Here is a 24,107-nt window from a genome sequence, read left to right on the forward strand (position 1 = left end):
ATGTTCAGGTGAAGAATGAGTCAATTTTGATTTTTTGAAATTCATTGAAATATGTATTTGAATTATAAGGGATCTACAAATGTTTTAAATTTAAGGAATGGGCACTGTGTGGAATCCTTAATTATGCATCTTTTCTTAGTTCTTTATTCTTATCCGTTGTAGGTAGACTTTTCTTTTGTTGTTGCTGTTGTTGGAATCCACCCATCTTGCTTGGGGTAGATGGGAGTGTTTAACGCCATGGTCCAATTTGTTGACTGATGAGGAAAAGTGTTCCATGATGTTTGGATCGAGTCAGGCTCACTTTTTTTAAAGGAAAGCTAAAATGCTTTTCAGGCTCATGCTGCCATCTTGGTGTTTGATGGTACTCGGAAAGTAACATACAAGAACCTACCAAACTGGTATAAGGAACTGCGACAACATAGACCAGAGATTCCATGCTTTTGTGCTGTCAATAAGATAGATGGTGAGTTAAGCAGTTATATTCATGTCATTTTGCTTCTTATGCACTTGATTGATACATGCTAATAATAATAGTAGGCAGTTTATATGATATTGATTTGGGCAGTTAGTATTTATTAGTATAAAACTGATATCCTTGAAAGAGTCAGCATTTTTGGAGGGGAATATCATGTCTATGTAAAGAGAAATTCCCTGGTTTAGCTAGATATTTTAGCATAATTTGTTATATACGAAATGGTTTTAACTGAATATGTCACTGGTGTAAGGGTGGAAGGCCAAGAGTGGTTCTGATTTGCACAGTTAGGTTTCAGATTTTTTTATCTTGGCCCTTTTAATGCAAGTTGTTCTCCTCTCTGTAAATGGATGCATAGTTTTCCAGTGCATTAATAGTAACATATCAGGTGCTTGTGGTCATTGCCTTGAATGATGCAAAACCTTTTCTTTAAAATGATTGGTAAGTTATGGAGTGATTTACCTGTCAGAGTAGTTCAAAGCAGCCCACAGATATGGTCAAGAATTAATTCAAGATTGACTTTGCTTAAAGTTTACAGTTGACATGATTTGCACCCCCTTAGTTGCATATAAAGTTTACAAGTATATATCTCTAAATCACCCATATGTTTTTCTACTCATTCCACTCAAATGTCAGAGTTTCTTATCTCTACCACTACTGCAAACAGCCTTAAAAGGACCCAGTGGTCTTTTGTTCTTTGAATTCCTATGTATATCTATGTATTATTAACATTTAGTATCTTTGTATTTTGGCACTGAGGTTGTGTAGCAGCTCTCAGTAGGCAGGCTACATCCTCTCTGTGTGCATCTATGTGCAGATAGTGCAGGGAAATTGCATAGTAAGAGCTCATTGTCTGTAAGGTTGTTTCATTTTAGGCTTAAAGGGTTTTGGAATAGGTTGAAACGATGTATGTTGTGTTGTAGCAATCGGTGATGTCCAAAGTGTAATCAGAAGAGTGTGACTTGAAATTTTCATGGGTATGTGGTTTCTGATGGATGTATGGCTGGTGGATTGGAGTTTAAAACTGAGTTGAGAGGTCAGCTGTCCAGTGGTTGTTAGGTTATTTCAATGTGTATTTGTTTTATCATTGTTATATTTGTTATATTTTGTGTTTGATGATGGAGTGGCAGATATAGGGTGTTTTGGTCGAGGTGGTGTGCAAAGTGAGAGGGTTAGGGAAAATGATTTATTAAACAGAGAAGAGGTAGTAAAAGCTTTGCGGAAGATGAAAGCCAGCAAGGCAGCAGGTTTGGATGGTATTGCAGTGGAATCTATTAAAAAAGGGGGTGACTGTATTGTTGACTGGTTGGTAAGGTTATTTAATGTATGTATGACTCATGGTGAGGTGCCTGAGGATTGGTGGAATGCGTGCATAGTGCCATTGTACAAAGGCAAAGGGGATAAGAGTGAGTGCTCAAATTACAGAGGTATAAGTTTGTTGAGTATTCCTGGTAAATTACATGGGAGGGTATTGATTGAGAGAGTGAAGGCATGTACAGAGCATCAGATTGGGGAAGAGCAGTGTGGTTTCAGAAGTGGTAGAGGATGTGTAGATCAGGTGTTTGCTTTGAAGAATGTATGTGAGAAATACTTAGAAAAGCAAATGGATTTGTATGTAGCATTTATGGATCTGGAGAAGGCATATGATAGAGTTGATAGAGATGCTCTGTGGAAGGTATTAAGAATATATGGTGTGGGAGGCAAGTTGTTAGAAGCAGTGAAAAGTTTTTATCGAGGATGTAAGGCATGTGTATGTGTAGGAAGAGAGGAAAGTGATTGGTTCTCAATGAATGTAGGTTTGCGGCAGGGGTGAGTGATGTCTCCATGGTTGTATAATTTGTTTATGGATGGGGTTGTAAGGGAGGTGAATGCAAGAGTTTTGGAAAGAGGGGCAAGTATGAAGTCTGTTGTGGATGAGAGAGCTTGGGAAGTGAGTCAGTTGTTGTTCGCTGATGATACAGCGGTGGTGGCTGATTCATGTGAGAAACTGCAGAAGCTGGTGACTGAGTTTGGTAAAGTGTGTGAAAGAAGAAAGTTAAAGAGTAAATGTGAAAAAGAGCAAGGTTATTAGGTACAGTAGGGTTGAGGGTCAAGTCAATTGGGAGGTAAGTTTGAATGGAGAAAAACTGGAGGAAGTAAACTGTTTTAGATATCTGGGAGTGGATCTGGCAGCGGATGGAACCATGGAAGCGGAAGTGAATCATAGGGTGGGGGAGGGGGCGAAAATCCTGGGAGCCTTGAAGAATGTGTGGAAGTCGAGAACATTATCTCGGAAAGCAAAAATGTGTATGTTTGAAGGAATAGTGGTTCCAACAATGTTGTATGGTTGCGAGGTGTGGGCTATGGATAGAGTTGTGCGCAGGAGGGTGGATGTGCTGGAAATGAGATGTTTGAGGACAGTGTGTGGTGTGAGGTGGTTTGATCGAGTAAGTAATGTAAGGGTGAGAGAGATGTGTGGATATAAAAAGAGCGTGGTTGAGAGAGCAGAAGAGGGTGTTTTGAAATGGTTTGGGCACATGGAGAGAATGAGTGAGGAAAGATTGACCAAGAGGATATATGTGTCGGAGGTGGAGGGAACGAGGAGAAGTGGGAGACCAAATTGGAGGTGGAAAGATGGAGTGAAAAAGATTTTGAGTGATCGGGGCCTGAACATGCAGGAGGGTGAAAGGCGGGCAAGGAATAGAGTGAATTGGATCCATGTGGTATATCGGGGTTGACGTGCTTCAGTGGATTGAATCAGGGCATGTGAAGCATCTGGGGTAAACCATGGAAAGTTGTGTGGGGCCTGGATGTGGAAAGGGAGCTATGGTTTCGGGCATTATTGCATGACAGCTAGAGACTGAGTGTGAACGAATGGGGCCTTTGTTGTCTTTTCCTAGCGCTACCTCGCACACATGAGGGGGGAGGGGGATGGTATTCCATGTGTGGCGAGGTGGCGATGGGAATGAATAAAGGCAGACAGTGTGAATTGTGTGCATGGGTATATATGTATGTGTCTGTGTGTATATATATGTGTACATTGAGATGTATAGGTATGTATATTTGCATGTGTGGACGTGTATGTATATACCTTGTATGGGGGTGGGTTGGGCCATTTCTTTCATCTGTTTCCTTGCGCTACCTCGCAAACGCGGGAGACAGTGACAAAGCAAAATAAATAAAAAAAAATATTTGTTGAGGTTGGTGAGATCTTAAAGGTTATTAAAGTGTGTTGCAGTAGTAAGTTTTATATTTATATGTGGGGGTTGTTGGTTAGTTATAGAGCTGTGTGGTTGGGAAGGGTGTAGTGCTGTTGCATAGATTTGGGTGCTGAGCATGTTGAGGTGGGTCTGTATTGAGAGGATCTTTGTATTATTGTGGTGTTAAGTGTTTGTGGTTGCTTTATATATTATATATTTTTTTCTTTTTTTTACAGAAAATGAAGATATTGCTGGCAAAGCTTTTGCTTTTCCAGAAAAGAATAACATTCCAATGTACTATGTGTCTGCATCAAGTGGCACCAATGTTGTAAAGGTGAGACTTTGTATTATGATAGGACAATGTTTGGTAAGATTATGTTTGATCATGTAGGGAATGACTGTGTAAGAGAGAGGTATGTTAGTTGCAAGAGTGTGACTGAGAGAGTTGAAGAGGATATGCTGAAATGGTTTGGGCACATGGAGAAGATGAATGAATAGAGATTGACCAAAGATGTACATTTCAGAAAGGGAGAGGGCAAGGGAAAGGGGTAGATCAAGAAGGAGGTGGAAGGATAGAGTGAAAGAGGGCTTGAGTTATTAAGGCCTAAATGTGCCAGAGGGTGAGATGTGCATAGGATAGAGAGACTTGGAGAGATGTTGTATATAGAGAGGATGCCCTGTTCATGGGCAGAACCAAGGCACATGAGGTGCTTAGGGTCTCTTTCACAAAAGGTCTGTGGGGCTTGGTTATGGACAGGGAGCTCTGATTTTGGTGCATTAAAGTAGAAGGTAGTGAGAGAAGTGAGGAATAAAAGAGTGTTGAGAATAGTTGACCAAATGCTTTGGTAATTCTTGTGCAAGGAATCAGTTCTTGTAATGGGGATTTGAATGCAAAAGAGGGTGATGAGGCAGTTGAGAGCATATCTTAGGAGCATGGGGTACCTGGTATAAATGGAAATGGGGAATAATTTGTCTTGTTGTGCGCTGAGAAAGCGTTGATGATTAAGAATACTTGTTTTAAAAAAGGTGTGTACATAAGTATACATGGGTTAATGGGGTTGGGATCAAGGTATTATTAGATGATATGGTAGTTGGCAGGCATGTAAAGGAGAGGTTGTGGATAAGGAGCTGTGGTTTCGGTGCATCACACATGACAGCTAGAAATGGAGCATTAACAAATGTGGCTTTTTTGTCTGTCATCCTGGCACTACCTCGCTGAAGCAGGGGGCAGCGATGCTGTTTCCTGTGGGGTGGGGTGGCACTGGGAATGGATGAAGGCAGGCAAGTATGAATAAACACATGTGTATATATGGAAATGTCTGTGTATGCATATGTATATATGTTGATATGTATATGTATGGATATGTGCATGTATGTGTGTTTATGTATTTACATGTGTATATGAGTGGATGGGCCATTCTTCGACTGTTTCCTGGCACTACCTCACTGACGTTTGAAACCGATCAAGTTTTAAAGAAAAAAAATAAAAATAGTAAATGATAATGATAATAAAGATGATAATATAGATGATAGTAATTTTGATAATAATAGTAATAATAATGATAAGAATAGTGGTGATAGTAATGATGATGATTGATAATGGTAATTGCTAGTAAAGATAATGATTATTATTATTATCATACTTTGTTGCTGTCTCCCGTGTTAGCGAGGTGGCACAAGGGAACAGACGAAAGAATGGCCCAACTCACCCACATACACATGTATATACATACACGTCCACACACACATATACATACTTATACATTTCAACATATACATATATATACATACACAGACATATACATATATACATATGTACATAATTCATACTTGCTGCCTTTATTCATTCCCATCGCCACACTGCCACACGTGAAATGACACCCCCCCCTCCCCTGCACGCACGTGAGGTAGCTCTAGGAAAAGACAACAAAAGGAACATTTGTTCACACTCAGTCACTAGCTGTCACAGCTCCCTTTCTACATCCAGGCCCCACAAAACTTTCCATGGTTTACCCCAGATGCTTCACATGTCCTGATTCAATCCATTGACAGCACATCAATCCCAATATACCATATCATTCCAATTCACTCTATTCCTTGCATGCCTTTCACCCTTCTGTATGTTCAGGCCCCAATCGCTCAAATTCTTTTTCACTCCATCCTTCCACCATCAGTTTGGTCTCCTACTTCTCCTCGTTCCCTCTACCTCTGACACATATATCCTCTTTGTCAATCTTTCCTCACTCATTCTCTCCATGTGACCAAACCATTTCAATACACCCTCTTTATTACCACATATCTCTCGTACCTTTTCATTACTTACTGAATCAAACCACCTCACACCACATATTGTCCTCGAACATCTCATTTTCGACACATCCACCTTCCTACGAACAGTCCTATCTATAGCCCACGTCTTGCAACCATATAACATTGTTGGAACCACTATTCCTTCAAACATACCCATTTTTGCTTTCCAAGATAATTTTCTCGCCTTCCACTTATTCTTTAACGCTCCCAGAACCTTCGCCTCCTCCCCCACCCTATGACTCACTTTCACTTCCATGGTTCCATCCGCTGCCAAATCCATTCCCAGATATCTAAAACACTTTACTTCCTCCAGTTTTTCTCCATTCAAACTTACCTCCCAGTAGACTTGTCCCTCAACCCTACTGTACCTAATAACCTTGCTCTTATTCACATTTACTCACAGCTTTCTTCTTTCACACACTTTACCAAACTCAGTCACCAGCTTTTTCAGATTTTCACCCAAATCATCCGCCAGTGCTGTATCATCAGCGAACAACAACTGACTCACTTCCCAAGCCCTCTCATCCACAACAGACTACAAACTTGCCCCTTTCTCCAAAACTCTTGCATTCTCCTCCCTAACAACCCCATCCATAAACAAATTAAACAACCATGGAGACATCATGCACCCCTGCCGCAAACCGAAATTCACTAGTAACCAGTCACTTTCCTCTCTTCCTACTCGTACACATGCCTTACACCCTCGATAAAAACTTTTCACTGCCTCTAGCAACTTGCCTCCCACACCATATACTCTTAATACTTTCCACAGAGCATCTCTATTAACTGTATCATATGCCTCCTATAGATCCATAGATGCTACATACAAATCCATATGTTTTTCTAAGTATTTCTCAAATACATTCTTCAAAGCAAACACCTGATCCACACATCCTCTACCACTTCTGAAATCACACTGCTCTTCCCCAACTTGATGCTCTGTACATGCCTTCACCCTCTTAATCAATACCTTCCCATATGATTTCCCAGGAATACTCAGCAATCTTATACCTCTGTAATTTGAACACTCACCTTTATCCTCTTTGCCTTTGTACAGTGGCACTATGTATGCATTCCGACAATCCTCAGGTACTTCACCATGAGCCATACATACACTGAATATCCTCATCAACCAGTCAACAACATAGTCACCCCCTTTTTTAATAAATTCCACTGCAATACCATCCAAACTGGGCCACCTTGCCGACTTTCATCTTCAGTAAAGCTTTTACTACCTCTTCTCTGTTTACCAAGCCATTCTCCCTGACCCTTTCACTTTGCACACCACCTCAACTAAAACACCCTATATCTGCCACTCTGTCATCTAACACATTCAACAAACCTTCAAAATATTCACTCCATCTCCTTCTCACATCACCACTACTTGTTATTACCTCCCTATTAGCCCCCTTCACCCATTGTTCCCATTTGTTCTCATGTTTTACGCACTTTATTTACCTCCTTCCAAAACATCTTTGTATTCTCCCTAGAATTTAATGATACTCCCTCACCCCAGCTCTCATTTGTCCTCTTTTTCATCTCTTGCACCTTTCTCTTGACCAACTGCCTCATTCTTTTATACATTTCTCAGTCATTTTCACTGTTTCCCTGCAAAAATCATCCAAATGCCTTTATCTTCTCTTTCGCTAATAATCTTACTTCTTCATCCCACCACACACTACCCATTCTAATCTACCCTCCTTCCACGCTTCTCATGCCACAAGCATCTTTTGCACAAGCCATCACTGCTTCCCTAAATACATCCCATTCCTCCCCTACTCCCCTTATGTCCTTTGCTCTCACCTTTGTCCATTCTGCACTCAGTCTCTCCTGGTACTTCCTCACACAAGTCTCCTTCCCAAGCTCACTTACTCTCACCACTCTCTTCACCCTAACAGAAGAACGAGTCAAGCGGGGAGTGCTCATCCTCCTCGAAGGCTCAGATTGGGGTGTCTAAATGTGTGTGGATGTAACCAAGATGAGAAAAAAGGAGAGATAAGTAGTATGTTTGAGGAAAGAAACCTGGATGTTTTGGCTCTGAGTGAAACAAAGCTCAAGGGTAAAGGGGAAGAGTGATTTGGGAATGTTTGGGGAGTAAAGTCAGGGGTTGGTGAGAGGACAAGAGCAAGGAGGAGTAGCACTACTTCTGAAACAGGAGTTTTGGGAGTATGTGATAGAATGTAAGAAAGTAAACTTTAGATTGATATGGGTAAAAATGAAAGTGGATGGAGAGAGAGGGGTGATTATTGGTGCCTATTCACCTGGGTATGAGAAGAAAGATCATGAGAGGCAAGTGTTTTGGGAGCAGCTGAGTGAGTGTGTTAGCAGTTTTGATGCACGAGACTGGATTGTAGTGGTGGGTGATTTGAATGCAAAGGTGAGTAATATGGCAGTTGAGGGAATGATTGGTGTAAATGGGGGGTTCACTGTTGTAAATGGAAATGGTGAAGAGCTTGTAGATTTGTGTGCTGAAGGACTGGCGATTGGGAATGCCTGGTTTAAAAAGAGAGATGTACATAAGTATATGTATGTAAGTAGGAGAGATGGCCAGAGAGTGTTATTGGATTATGTGTTAATTGATAGGCGCTTGAAAGAGAGACCTTTGGATGTTAATGTGCTGAGAGGTGCAACTGGAGGGATGTCTGATCATTATCTTGTGGAGGCGAAGGTGAAGATTTGTAAAGGTAATGATAAAAGTAATAATAACAATAATGAATGATAACTTCTTTTTCTTCATACCTGTTTCCCTTGTCATGCATTAAGAAGGTAGTGCTAGGAAAAGATAAGAAATGACCTTATTTGCTGACGACCTACTTTCTAGCTGTCATTTAGAATACACAAAAAATTAAAGACCCCACTCCACAACGAGGCCCCACAGACCTTTTGTGGTTTCCCCAGACTGCTTTGCATGTCCTGGTTCAGGCCATTGACAGCATATTGCCCTCCCATTACCACATCACTCCAGTTCACTCTGTCCCTTGCCTGCCTCACATCCAGCTGCATGTTCAGGCCCTGAACTCTCAGAGCATCTGTTACTCCATCCTTCGCCTTTCTCTTTGGTTTCCTGCTTATCCCTTTTCCCACCACTTCCAACATATATACCATGTTAGTCATTTCCTCAGTGATCCTTTCCAACTGTCCACAAACATTTCAGAACACACTCTTCAGCTGTTTCATTCATATTCCTTTTACTACAACACCTATATCTTACCTGAACATTTTTTATTTGATATACCCTCCTCAAACCACACATGGCCTCATTTGATCACATCCACTTTCTAGTTGTCATGTGTAATGCATTGAAACTACAGCTGCTGATCCACAACCCACAGATCTTTCTATGGTTTCCTTTACCCACTTAATATTGATGATAATATTTTTAGTGTTAGACAACCTCATTTTTTTTAATGATAAGAATTTTACTCTCTTGACAGTTGTTTAAGGATGCCATAAATGCAGCCTTCCAATACAAGAAGAACCCAACAGACTTCACTGATCAGATTATGGAGGAGTTAGAGATGGAAATGGACTTATGAAGAAGAAAACATTATTCTTTAATTTATTTGTCGAAAAACAGCTCAATAGAATGCAGAAGTAGCTCATTCATCACTGATAAGGTACCAGATTGGACCTGGTTTGTAGTATGTAGTACCTGATTTTAGAATTTAGTTTTTTAGAATATAGATCTGATTCTTTTTAGTTTTGTTAGATTTTGCCTGGCACCATAACCAAGCTCTAGTATGGTATTTAATTTTTTGGCCATATCCTTGTACTGGGTTAGTGGTCTCAATCTCTTGTATCTAGTTCTGTAGCACTAAGCTGTAATATATAGTTTTGTAACAGCTGTTGTAATGCAGTCTAAAAAGAAACTTACCAAGACTTGGTTCATAAATTTTATCCTACCATATTTGGATTCCCATATTTGCTTCTTTTCGTTGTACTTCTGCGAAAAGAATTTTGCACATGAAGTAGAGTGATTCATCCGAGTGTCCCATTTATTGGATTCAGTAAGCTACAATTCTTAGCCAAGAAAATGTGTGCTTCAGGCTACTGCACTGCCATTTACCCAATACTCACCACACTGTTGCAGTTAACCAGTTTCAGGTTTCTAGTTGAGATTCAGGTTAACAGTATTCAAAACCAAATCCACATCACCGTAATGTGGGCAAAATTACATATGTAAAGGCAATACAGCATTACTGCTAGTAGTTGAGTAAACTGAGAAGTTGTGGGCACCTGATCCACTCCACAGATAATAGATAATTTGATTTCTTTTATGAAAAGTTTCATATAATTATAGAAGAGTCTTGTCATTAGATAAAGAGTAATATATGAGACTTTTGTGGAGAGAAAGATATAAGATGCTGAGGTTGTTTAGAGGATGTTGGACTATGGTGTAATCCTGGATAATTTTATATACGTTTCTTACTTGATTCTTGCCATGTAAGAAGAATTTGTATTCCTGTCTTGGCCTTTGGGCTTTTACACTATATTGAAAAAGAGAAATTGATTGTGTGTCTTTGTCATACACCTTTTTCAAAAAAATCAACAGTCATTGCATTTATTCTTGAATCATTGTCTACTATGCTTTATAGAATTAGTTTCTCTTACCTCCATTTTTAAGAATGCTTGATTTTGGTATGAAATGCATTGAGGATCTTGTAAGTTGTAAATATGTCATCAGTTTAAGTCTGTGGTAGGAATTTCTCCTCTGTGAAACATTTTGACTTTTCATGCTGTTTCTTACAACAAAATGTGGAAGTTGACGAAGGATGAGAGAGCAGTGGCTGTTGTATAACAGTGTCATTTAGATGTATCATCCAAATCTGTAGGTTTATTTATGAACAGTGTATGATCAAAATGCAGATTGAGCCAAGCTTTTTCCCACTGAGATAACTTGAGAGTTGTTTTTAAACATAAGCCAGTTTTTTGAATCTCGAGTAATCTGTGTTGCATGAAGCTGTGACGTTGGGTACAGTGTTTGTTGCCTTTGGAATAACAAAGATATTAGTTTTATTTTTGCATGGCTTGTAGAAATATTGGGGCTAATGAACCAGTGTATAATTTAACTAATCTGAAATGATTAAGATAATTAATTTAGTTTCTTTGCAGTAAAATTCTCAGGTATCTTCTTGTATTGTAGATGATAATGACTTGTTTGCAAATTACAGTAGAAATATTGGATGATGTGTTATTATCCAGTTTTCTAAGGCATTGTATGACCATTTTACTTTGTATCCTGCAGACAGGAAATATGCAACAATTTTCACGTAGGTTTCTTGAATTTTTAAAATCAGATTCTGAGAGTGTCGATTCATTTGCAGTTGGAAAAGGATTATACTTCACTCATTTTTTTTGCAAAGTGAACTTGTTAATCCTTTTGTTGCATATTGAAATTTAATGCTGGTTTGCAAAACTGATCCGCCAAAAAATGAAATTATGAGTTTGATCTTTTCTGTTACTTTTTCAATATTAAAAGGAGATGTATTGTCTAGATATGTTACTAGAATTCATGCATATCCATTTAGACAAAAATGATTTCCTTAAAAAAATCCAGAAATATCTGAAAAAGTTTCTCCCTCGAATGGTACATAAATTGAACCAAGTCTCTAAACAGCTAAGTGCAGTGTTTAGTATAAAGAGATTAATTTGAATTGTAGTATTTACTATATAATATCACCATCTGTATAATAGGTGAAGAATGTTCCTGGAAATGTGGCAGATTTCTGGTGAAAAATATAACTTGTTATTTTGTCTTTTTTATAATGCTACTCATTTTCTTTACATTGGAGGCTCTAGTCACAGACAAATTCCACTTCAAGGCTTTACCTTAATTGATATATAGAGAGGATTATGAAAGAGAAAAAGATAGGCAGGGGAAAGTATTTATGGATTTTGGAGGAAGTGAAAAAACCTGCCTTTTAAAATGTGCCAGGTAATAGTTATGGGGGAAAGATATGTGAGAGTAGTAAGTTCCAAAGCTTCAAAATGTAGGAAAGAAACAGTTATCAAAATGCCCCACATTTGAATTGCCGAAAGCTAAACAATAATCATGTGACACAACAGCTTGCTGAGTATGGCCTAGCTAGTGGTGACAGCACACAAGCAGCCATCTCTCGGGAGCAAAGTAATACTTATAGAAGAGGGAAAGTGAACCAACTTTTCACCTTGAGGCATGTAGGTCAAGTTTTGAAGTTAGTCTGGGAGAGTTCATAAGCCAGATTGCTTATAACTCAAGTCTGTCAAGTAGCAATGTAGAATTAGAGCCACCCCTGTTGTGAAAGCAATACTTTATACAAGGATGGATTAGTCCTTTTATATAAACAGGAACAGTTTGGAGGAAGAAAAATTTCGACATCTAACCATGACTACCAGTTTCATAGAAGCAGATGTAGCTATTTTTGTAATGTGGGGTTTCCAAGAAAGAGTGGACGTTACAGTAATACCAAGTATGTTCATTGAGGCTGAATTACAGAACTGTTAAAGGAAAGAGGGAAGTTATGAGAAGTTTTCAACAGAGATATGGGTAGAAACTGGGTCTTGGAGGCATTAAACTTAACTGGATTTCATCTGTGCCACTGAGATACCCTGTCCAAGTCAGAGGTTATTGAGGAAATTGTGTTGAGAAGAGATGCAGATTGAGTTAGAGAAGGAGCAGATTTGAAGGATGTGGAGGAATGCAGTGTGAGGAATGCAGTGTTGAGTCATCAGTGTATAAGTACATTTGGTTGTTTGTGGAAGAGAGGAAATCAGTGATAAAAAGGAAAAAAAGTATCAGGAGCAGGACAGAACATGAAGGGACACTGGTGCTGATAGAGAAAGAGGGGAGGCTGATACATCAACAACCACAGAGTTATATTGGCTTGAGAGGAAGCTAGATATGAGAGAGCAAAGTGAGGAAGGGAAGCCAAAGCAGGGGAGCTTAGAAATGAAACTCTGTTGCCACACCCTGTCAAAAGCTTTATATATGTCAAAGGCAACTACATTGGACTCCTCAAGGGATGATGGCCAGACATTAGTAAGATAGGAAAGAATATCACTAGTGGATCTCGTCTTACGTAAATCATACTAGTGATCAGAGAGAAGACTGTGGAATTCAAGATGTTTAAGAATATGGGAGTTGAGGAGGGATTCAAAGACCAGAAATAGTAGATTTTAGAGCTACAGGACAATAATTTGAGGGGTTAGAATGGTCATCCTTCTTAGGGATGAGATATACCAATGCATGCTTCTGAGAAGAAGGAAAAGTTCTGGTTTTTAAACAGAAATGGAACAGACAGGCAAGCACAGGTGCAAGTTCAGTACATGAGGATTGATGCCATCAGGACCATAAGCCTTGCTTGTGTGTAGAGAAAGCAGCACGTTTCAGATATTTCAAAGAGATTATGGAGAGGGGCATAGGATCAGTAAGAGAGCATTAGGCAGTGAAGGAATATTAGTTATCCAAGGTGAGTTTGAGAATTGGGAACCAATGAGAGTTGCTTTGTTTACTGGAGAGACAGCTTTAGTAACATTAGAATGTAAAAGTGAAGGAAAGGTAGAGTGACAAAAGTAAGCAATAACCTTAGCTAAAGACCAGAAAGACCAATCTTTGGGTTAAAGTCAGGGTTTAGTGTGAGGACAAGAGCTAAGGAAAGGGTAGCATTGCTTTTGGAGTAGTTGTGGTAATGTGTGAAAGAGTGTAAGGAGGTAGCCTCAGACTGAAGTGGGTAAAATTGAAAGTGGATAATGAGAGGTTGATGATTATTAGTGCTTATGCACCTGGAGATAAGAGGGCTAATAAAAAGAGGTAGTTGTTAAGGAAGGAGCTGAGGTAGTGTGTCAGCAGTCTTGATGCAAGGGATCAAGTATTAGTGATGTGTGATGTAAGTGTGAGAGTGGGTAATGTGGCAGTTGAAGATTTAACTGGGGGCTTGGAGTTGTATATAACTGGGGGGCATGGTGTTGTGCATAAGAATGGTGAACAGCTTGTGGAGCTGTGTGCTGAAAAAGGATTGATGATAGGGAATACCTGTTTTGAAAAGAGGTATGTACATAACTGTACAAGATTGAGTAGGAAAGATGGTACATGGGTATTACAGTATTGGATTATGTACTAATTGATAGGCATGTGAATGTAAGACTCTTGGATGTGAATGTGTTAAGAGGGGCAACTGATGGGATGTCTGATCATTACTTGGTGCAGGTGAGGGTGAAGGTCTGTAGAGGTACGTGTGTAGGAAAAAAGGAAATGATGGGGTGGGAAGAGGGTTGTGATAGTTAGTGAGCTTGGAAAAGAGACTTTTGAGAAGAGGTACAAGGAGAAATTTACTGTAGAATAGCAAAAGGGGAGAGTGAATGAAGGTAGGGGAGTAGTTGAGGAATCAGAAGTGTTTAAGGAAGCACTGCTTACCTGTGTGAAAGAAGTGTGTGGCATGCGATAGATGGAAGATGGATAGGTGAGAATGAGTGGTGGGATGAGAAAGTTAAGTTGCTATTGAAAGAGAAAAGAGAGGGGTATGGGTATTATTTGAAGGGAAGGAGTGCATGTGATTGGAAGATGTACAAGAGAAATCAGCTGGAGGCCAGGAGGAAGGTACAGGGGCTAAAAAAGGGAACAAATGAGAGTTGGGGTGAGTGAGTATCAACACCTTTTTATGGAGAATAAGAAAATGTTTTGGAAGGAGGTTTATAGTGTGAGAAAAACAAGGGGACAAATGAGAATAGCAGCATAAGGGGTAAATGGGGAAGTGGTAACAGGCAGAAACAAGGTGAAGAGAAGGATTAAGTATTTTGAAGGGTTTTTAATGTATTCAATGATAGGGTGGTTGATTGTGGGTTGGTTTGAATGTGGAGATATGCAAAGTGGAAAATGATTTGGGAAAAAGAGAGGTGATGAAAGTGTTACATAAGATGAAGTGCGTCAAAGTAGTAGTGGATGGGATTGCAGATGATTTTCTTAAGAAAGGGAGTGGGTGTTGTTGATCGTTACATAGGATTTGCAGTGTATGATTGGCTTATGTTGCCTGAAAATTTGCAGAATGCCTGTATAGTACCATTTTATAAAGGCAAGGGGGACAAGAGTGTTCAAATTACAGAGGTATAAGTTAGTTTAGTGTAGCTGGTAAGTTGAATGGAAGAGTAGTTATTAACAGAATGGTAGCAAGAGCAGAGTGTCAGATTGGGGAGGAATAATTTGGCTTCAGGTGTGGTAAAACATGTGTGGATCAGGCGTTTGCTTTGAAGAATGTATGCGAGTAATACTTACAGGAACAAAAGGACCTGGAGAAAGTGTGTGATTAATTTCATATAGATGCTGTGTGGAAGGTGTTGTGAGTATAGGGTGTAGGAGAAAAGCTTCCAGAAGTGAAAAGTTTTTATTATGGGAATAAGGCATATGTAGGAGTTGGAAGGAGGAGGGTGAGTGTTTCCAGGTGAGGTTAGGTCTTTGTCAGGGGAGTGTGATGTCACCAGTAATGTTTGATTTCTTTGTAGTTGAGGTGATGAGGGAGATGAATGCAAGAGTCTTGAAGAGAAGAGGAGGTATGTTGTCTTTTGGGGAAGGGGGCTTGGGAGGTTAGTCATTTGTTTGCTGATGATACAGTGTTGGTGGCAGATTCGAGAATCTTGAGTCTGCATTTAGAAGTGTGTGAAAGGAGAAAGTTGAGAGTAAATGTGAGTAAAAACAAGTTTAACAGTGAAGAGAGACAGGTTTTATGAAGTGTGAATTTGAATCCAGAAAACTTGGCGGCAGTTGATTGTTTTATATACCTTGGAATAGATACAGTAGTAAATGGAACTGTGGGAACTGAAGTGAATCAAAGAGTGGGTAATGGAGCAAAGGTTCAGGGCACACTGAGGAATGTGTAAAGGGAGATGTCACCGTTTCTTAGAGAAAAGATGCACAGAATTGATTATTTAATTGTTCCATTGGTGCCGTGAGGCATGAACCTAAGGCAAAAATGTAAAGAAATGGATGGATGTGCTGGAAATTTAATGTTTAAGGATAATGTGTGGTGTAAGAAGGCTTGATTGATAAAGAAATGATAGGGTAGGAGAGAGGTTGTGGTAGTAAGAGTATGTATGAGAGACTTGAAGAGGGTGTGCTGAGATGGTATGGACATTTGAAGAGGATGAGTGAAGAGAGGATGAACGAGGGTATACATGTTAGAAGTAGAGGATATATGGAAAAGGGGGAAACCAAGGTGTTAGGATAAAGTGAAAGATGCTTTGAAGGCTTGGGGCATCAACATGCAGGGTGTGTGTGTGTGTGTGTGTGTGTGTGTGTGTGTGTGTGTGTGTGCAAGGAATGGAGTGAATAAGATCAGTGTAGTGTACAGGAGACAACATGCTCTCAACAGGCTTAATCAGGGCATATGAAGAAGTTGGGGTGGGGGGGTGGGGGGGGGAACCACAGGAAGGTCTCTTGGGATCTGGTTGTGGATAAAGGGTTCTGGTTTTGGTGCATTATACATGAGCAAATGATGCCGTTTCTCGATCTTTTCCTGGTGATTATTTGTGAATTTGAAGTGTGAATTTGAATCCAGAAAACTTGGAGGCAGTTGATTGTTTTATATACCTTGGAATGGATACAGTAGTAAATGGACCTGTGGGAACTGAAGTGAATCAAAGAGTGGGTAATGGAGCAAAGGTTCAGGGCATACTGAGGAATGTGTAAAGGGAGATGACACCGTTTCTTAGAGAAAAGATGCATAGAATTGATTATTTAATTGTTCCATTGGTGCCGTGAGGCATGAACCTAAGGCAAAAATGTAAAGAAATGGATGGATGTGCTGGAAATTTAATGTTTAAGGATAATGTGTGGTGTAAGAAGGCTTGATTGATAAAGAAATGATAGGGTAGGAGAGAGATTGTGGTAGTAAGAGTATGTATGAGAGACTTGAAGAGGGTGTGCTGAGATGGTATGGACATTTGAAGAGGATGAGTGAAGAGAGGATGAATGAGGGTATACATGTTAGAAGTAGAGGATATAAGGAAAAGGGGGAAACCAAGGTGTTAGGATAAAGTGAAAGATGCTTTGAAGGCTTGGGGCATCAACATGCAGGGTGTGTGTGTGTGTGTGTGTGTGTGTGTAAGGAATGGAGTGAATTAGATCAGTGTAGTGTACAGGAGACAACATGCTCTCAACAGGCTTAATCAGGGCACATGAAGAAGTTGGGGGGGGGGCACAGGAAGGTCTCTTGGGATCTGGTTGTGGATACAGGGTTCTGGTTTTGGTGCATTATACATGAGCAAACGATGCCGTTTATCCATCTTTTCCTGGTGATTATTGGTGCATATGCACCTGGGCATGAGAAGAAAGATCATGAGAGGCAAGTGTTTTGGGAGCAGCTGAGTGAGTGTGTTAGTAGTTTTGATGCACGAGATTGGGTTATAGTGATGGGTGACTTGAATGCAAAGGTGAGTAATGTGGCAGTTGAGGGAATAATGACAACCCCCTTCCCCTGCACGTGCGCGAGGTAGCACTAGGAAAAGAAAACAAAGGCCACATTCGTTCACACTCAGTCTCTAGCTGTCATGTATAATACTGAAACCACAGCTCCCTTTCCACATCCAGGCCCCACAACACTTTCCATGTTTAACTCCAGATGCTTCACATGCCCTGGTTCAATCCAATGGCAACACGTCAAACCCGGTATACCACATTGTTCCAATTCACTCTATTCCTTGCACACCTTTCACCCTCCTGCATGTTCAGGCCCCAATCGCTCAAAATCTTTTTCACTCCATCTTTCCACCTCCAATTTGGTCTCCCACTTCTCTTCGTTCCCTCCATGTCTGACACATGTCCTCTTTGTCAATCTTTCCTCTCTCATTCTCTCTATGTGGCCAAACTACTTCAATACACCCTCATCTGCTCTCTCAACCACACTCTTTTTATTACCACACATCTCTCTTACCCTTTAATTACTTACTTGATCAAGCCACCTCACACCACATATTGTCCTCAAACATCTCATTTCCAACACATCCACCCTCCTACGAACAGTCCTATCTCTAGCCCACACCTCGCAACCATATAACATTGTTGGAACCACTATTCCTTCAAACATCCCATTTTTGCTTTCTGAGATAATGTTCTCGCCTTCCAAACATTCTTCAACCGTCCCCCACCCTGTGACTCACTTCTGCTTCCGTAGTTCCATCTGCTGCCAAATCCTATCCCAGATATCTAAAACACTTCACTGCCTCCAGTTTTTCTCCATTCAAACTTACCTCCCAATTGACTTGTCCCTCAACCCTACTGTACCTAATAACCTTGCTCTTATTCACATTTACTCTCAGCTTTCTTCTTTTTTTGCACACTTTACCAAACTCAGTCACCAGCTTCTGCAGTTTCTCACATGAATCAGCCACCAGCACTGTATCATTGGCGAACAACAACTGACTCATTTCCCAAGCCCTCTCATCCACAACAGACTGCATACTTGCCCCTCTCTCCAAAACTCTTGCATTCACCTCCCTAACAACCCCATCCATAAACAAATTTAACAACCATAGAGACATCATGCACCCCTGCTGCAAACCGACATTCACTGGGAACCAATCACTTTTCTCTCTTCCTGTTCGTGTACATGCCTTATATCCTCAATAAAAACTTTTCACTGCTTCTAGCAACTTGCCTCCCTCACCATATACTCATAATACCTTCCACAGAGCATCTCTATCAAATGTGTCATATGCTTTCTCCAGATCCATAAATGCTACATACAAACCCATTTGTTTTTCCAAGTATTTCTCCCATGCATTCTTCAAAGCAAACACCTGATCCACACATACTCTACCACTTCTGAAACTACACTGCTCTTCCCCAATCTGATGCTCTGTACATGCCTTCACCCTCTCAATCAATACCCTCCCATATAATTTCCCAGGAATACTCAACAAACTTATACCTCTGTAATTTGAACACTCACCTTTATCCCCATTCCCTTTGTACAATGGCACTGTGCATGCATTCCACTAATCCTCAGGCACTTCACCATGAGCCATACATATATTGAATATCCTCACCAACAGTCAACAACACAGTCACTCTTTTTAATACATTCCACTGCAGTACCAATCAAACCCAATGCCTTGCCATCTTTTATCTTCCGCAAAGCTTTCACTATCTCTTTTCTGTTTACCAAACCATTCTCCCTGACTCTTTCACTTCGCACACCACCTCGACCAAAACACCCTATCATCTAGCACATTCAACAAACCTTCAAAATACTCACTCCATCTCCTCACATCACCACTACTTGTTATTACCTCCCCATTAGCCCCCTTCACCAATGTTCCCATTTGTTCTCTTGTCATATGCACTTCATTTACCTCCTTCCTAAACATCTTTTTATCCTCCCTAAAATTTAATGATACTCTCTCACCCCAACTCACATTTGCCCTCTTTTTCACCTCTTGAACTTTTCTCTTGACCTCTTGCTACTTTCTTTTATACTTTTATTTTATTTGGACAATTTCCCTGCAGAAATTGTCCAAATGCCTCTCTCTTCTCTTTCACTAATAATCTTACTTCTTCATCCCACCATTCACTACCCTTTCTAATCTGCCCTCCTCCCACGCTTCTCATGCCACAAGCATCTTTTGCGCAAGCCATCACTGCTTCCCTAAATACATATCTTTCCTTCCCCACTCCCCTTACGTCCTTTGCTCTCACCTTTTTCCATTCTGCACTCAGTCTCTCCTGGTACTTCCTCACACAAGTCTCCTTCCCAAGCTCACTTACTCTCACCACTCTCTTCACCCCAACATTTTCTCTTCATTTCTGAAAACCTCTACAAATCTTCACCTTCGCCTCTATAAGATGATAATCAGACATCCCTTCAGTTGCACCTCTCAGCACATTAACATCCAAAGGTCTCTCTTTCATGCGCCTATCAATTAACACATAATCCAGTAACGCTTTCTGGCCATCTCTCCTACTTACATACGCATATTTATGTATGTCTTTTTAAACCAGATATTCCCAATCACTAGTCCTTTTTCAGCACACAAATCTACAAGCTCTTCACTATTTCCGTTTACAACACTGAACACCCTATGTACACCAATTATCCCCTCAACTGTCACATTACTCACCTTTGCATTCAAATCACCCATCACTATAACCCAGTCTCGTGCATCAAAACTGATAACACATTCACTCAGTTGCTCCCAAAACACTTGCCACTCATGATCTTTTCTCTCATGCCCAGGTGCATAGGCACCAATAATCACCCATCTCTCTCCATCCACTTTCAGTTTTACCCATATCAATCTGGAGTTTACTTTCTTACACTCTATCACAAACTCCCACAACTCCGGTTTCACAAGTAGTGCTACTCCTTCCTTTGCTCTTGTCCTCTCACCAACCCCCAACTTTACTCCCCAAACCACTCTTCCCCTTTACCCTTGAGCTTCGTTTGACTCAGAGCCAAAACATCCGGGTTCCTTTCCTCAAACGTACTACCTATCTCTCCTTTTTTCTCATCTTGGTTACATACACACATTTAGACATCCTAATCTGAGTCTTTGAGGAGGATGAGCACTCCCTGCATGACTCCTTCTGTTTTCCCTTTTAGAAAGTTCAAATACAAGGAGGGGAGGGCTTCTAGCCTCCCGCTTCTGTCCTCTTTAGCCTTCTTCTGCAGCATGCGGGAAATGCGTAGGAAGTATTCTTTTTCCCTTATCCCCAGGGATATATATATATATATATATATGTGTGTGTATGGATTTGTATGTATGTAGCATTTATGGATCTGGAGAAGGCATATGATAGAGTTGATAGAGATGCTCTGTGGAAGGTATTAAGAATATATGGTGTGGGAGGCAAGTTGTTAGAAGCAGTGAAAAGTTTTTATCGAGGATGTAAGGCATGTGTACGTGTAGGAAGAGAGGAAAGTGATTGGTTCTCAGTGAATGTAGGTTTGCGGCAGGGGTGTGTGATGTCTCCATGGTTGTTTAATTTGTTTATGGATGGGGTTGTAAGGGAGGTAAATGCAAGAGTCCTGGAAAGAGGGGCAAGTATGAAGTCTGTTGGGGATGAGAGAGCTTGGGAAGTGAGTCAGTTGTTGTTCGCTGATGATACAGCGCTGGTGGCTGATTCATGTGAGAAACTGCAGAAGCTGGTGACTGAGTTTGGTAAAGTGTGTGGAAGAAGAAAGTTGAGAGTAAATGTGAATAAGAGCAAGGTTATTAGGTACAGTAGGGGTGAGGGTCAAGTCAATTGGGAGGTGAGTTTGAATGGAGAAAAACTGGAGGAAGTGAAGTGTTTTAGATATCTGGGAGTGGATCTGTCAGCGGATGGAACCATGGAAGCGGAAGTGGATCATAGGGTGGGGGAGGGGGCGAAAATTCTGGGAGCCTTGAAAAATGTGTGGAAGTCGAGAACATTATCTCGGAAAGCAAAAATGGGTATGTTTGAGGGAATAGTGGTTCCAACAATGTTGTATGGTTGCGAGGCGTGGGCTATGGATAGAGATGTGCGCAGGAGGATGGATGTGCTGGAAATGAGATGTTTGAGGACAATGTGTGGTGTGAGGTGGTTTGATCGAGTAAGTAACGTAAGGGTAAGAGAGATGTGTGGAAATAAAAAGAGCGTGGTTGAGAGAGCAGAAGAGGGTGTTTTGAAATGGTTTGGGCACATGGAGAGAATGAGTGAGGAGAGATTGACCAAGAGGATATATGTGTCGGAGGTGGAGGGAACGAGGAGAAGAGGGAGACCAAATTGGAGGTGGAAAGATGGAGTGAAAAAGATTTTGTGTGATCGGGGCCTGAACATGCAGGAGGGTGAAAGGAGGGCAAGAAATAGAGTGAATTGGAGTCATGTGGTATACAGGGGTTGACGTGCTGTCAGTGGATTGAAGCAAGGCATGTGAAGCGTCTGGGGTAAACCATGGAAAGCTGTGTAGGTATGTATATTTGCGTGTGTGGACGTGTGTATGTACATGTGTATGGGGGGGGGGGCATTTCTTTCGTCTGTTTCATTGCGCTACCTCGCAAACGCGGGAGACAGCGACAAAGTATAAAAAAAAAAAAAAAAAAAAAAAAAATGTGTGTGTGTGTGTGTGTGTGTGTGTGTATGAGTGGATGGGCCATTCTTCATCTGTTTCCTGGCTCTACCTCGCTGATGCAGGAAACAGTGATTATGTATAGTAAAATATGATAAATGAATATAATGCAGTATATGTAAAGTATTTATATACTGTATGTAGACATGGACAGTCTGAAGATGTAAGAACTTAGAGAAACAGACAGAGGATTAGGGAGAACAGGAAATTAATTGTGTAGCAAAGATGAATATCGAGTAAAGGTGCTAAGCATAAGGGAGCTATTTGTGAGCCATATCAGTTAACATGGCCATGGTTAAAAAAGAAAGGAAACAGGGTCAGTGTCACAAAGAATTCTATGGTAGTGTTGTTTGAGAAGTTAAAGATTATGAATAAAATTTTCTGGTAATTCAAGAGGGAAGAGGAGAGAAAATTCCTTGTTGAACAAAACATGACAAAGTTTTATTGCATGAAAGAAGTCAGTGAGCTCTTGATTTGGGGTAAAAGGTAAGATGTGGTGGCCATTATGTTACACAAGATAACCAACAACTTGGTGCAATCAAGTATTGTTAGAGTGAAATGGGAGGTACATACCAATCAGTGATGAAGTCTGGACTGAAAGGAAGAAAATGAGATACAGGAATTACTGAAGCAATTGGCCTGGAAAGAATGGCACGGGAGATTTTTATGGATAAAAAGAACAGGGAAACATTATAGTAAAAGCCTGTAAGGTTTGCTTTTACAAGGAGTGAAATATCAGGTTGGGAGGTAAAAAAAACTTGCACATATGAGAAATTTGTCAAGGCATGAGAATAAAGATACCCAGACAGGATCCAGATTTGATGGGGCACATTGTTGGTAAATTTCAAATCAAGATAAACGTAAAGTGAGGATAAGGCCCAGTGAAATGTGATCAGATAAGGACTGTCATTTGCAGGACACAAATTACTGTAATCTGTGTGTGAGAAATCTTGAGGTTGACATAGTCCCCAGCCCATCACCAGAACATGACATCTGGAGAATTGCTGCAGTAAATCAGTTATTATTGTCAAAATTAAGTATATGGACTAGATGTTATAGGAATAGATTGCAATACTCATTGAATTAAACAGAGTCTGGTTACCCCATTTGGGTGGCAAGAAAAAATTGGTATTTGAAGTAAGGGAGTAGAGCTAAAGGTAGAAAACAACCATTAACTTGCCAACTTCAGTTGGAAGGAAGGACGAGGATAGACGATCAGTTATCAGGTTCCTCATTGAGAATGACTCCACTGAGAGAAGACCTCTGAAATTCGGAGGTACTGATCATCTAGACAACGCAAAAGAAACTATGGAAAGAGTTATAATAAGTAAGAGGTACTATAATAATAAAGTGGAGGATGATTGTGGTGAAAACTGAAAAGTTAGATAAATTGTGACAGGAAAGAAGCCACCACAGCATCCTTACACACAAAGACCACCTGGAACACAGTCCTGTTACCACCTACCCAAGTCCTGTTACCACCTACCCATCCTGATAACACTCCATTGGCCCACCCAACTCGCACAACTACCAAAAAAAGAATAATGAAATCAACAGGAAGGCAGTCTGGCCACCTTCCACGCAGTCCATAGATTCCAAAAGTTCACAAACCTCATAGATAATTTCCCATCCTCATACTGCGGTATGTTGCATTTTAACATCGTCAACTAGGCCAACAAGAAGCAAAGACCACAACGTCACAGCAAGACCCAACTTTTCCACAAGAAGTTCCTTCTTGAAACACATACAGATAAAAAGAAGTCACTTATACCAACATGCACGTTGGAACTCGCAAACCACAACTTGCACACTCCTAAACACCATATATCTACACACATCTACACGACTGATAAGCTAAACACATGCATATACATCACCCTACATACCTTTACAGTCCTGAAACTCTTACGTACCACATACCTACACACACCTCACATACCGCACATACTCGAACATGCGTACATATCCCTCACATTGCATACCTACACGCACTTATACATCTAGCAGGATATAGGTTATAGGAATCTGTGCGAGAGCCTCGTAAGTCGATATCGTCCTTAACTTGCAGCCTGAGTCCCGAAGTAGAAGATC

At 40.5% G+C, this 24,107-nt stretch overlaps 1 protein-coding gene across 2 annotated transcripts in view; it reads left to right on the plus strand.

Moving 5' to 3' along the window:
• Positions 1-24,107, plus strand: part of LOC139751318 (rab-like protein 2A) — a 47,467-nt gene that overhangs the window by 4,562 nt on the left and 18,798 nt on the right. Inside the window, exons 4-6 of one of the 2 annotated variants that reach the window (XR_011713325.1) lie at positions 334-463; positions 3,888-3,985; positions 9,396-9,578. Coding sequence is in view for 1 of the 2 variants with exons in the window: in XM_071666660.1 (XP_071522761.1) it covers positions 334-463; positions 3,888-3,985; positions 9,396-9,497 (330 nt within the window). In the remaining variant the exon portion in view is untranslated. Of the gene's footprint in view, positions 1-333; positions 464-3,887; positions 3,986-9,395; positions 11,144-24,107 lie in introns of those variants that run through there. The other variant, XM_071666660.1, reaches the window with a different exon arrangement.

Source organism: Panulirus ornatus, chromosome 11, assembly GCF_036320965.1.
Source record: "Panulirus ornatus isolate Po-2019 chromosome 11, ASM3632096v1, whole genome shotgun sequence".
In the NCBI taxonomy this organism is placed as follows: Eukaryota; Metazoa; Arthropoda; class Malacostraca; order Decapoda; family Palinuridae; genus Panulirus; species Panulirus ornatus.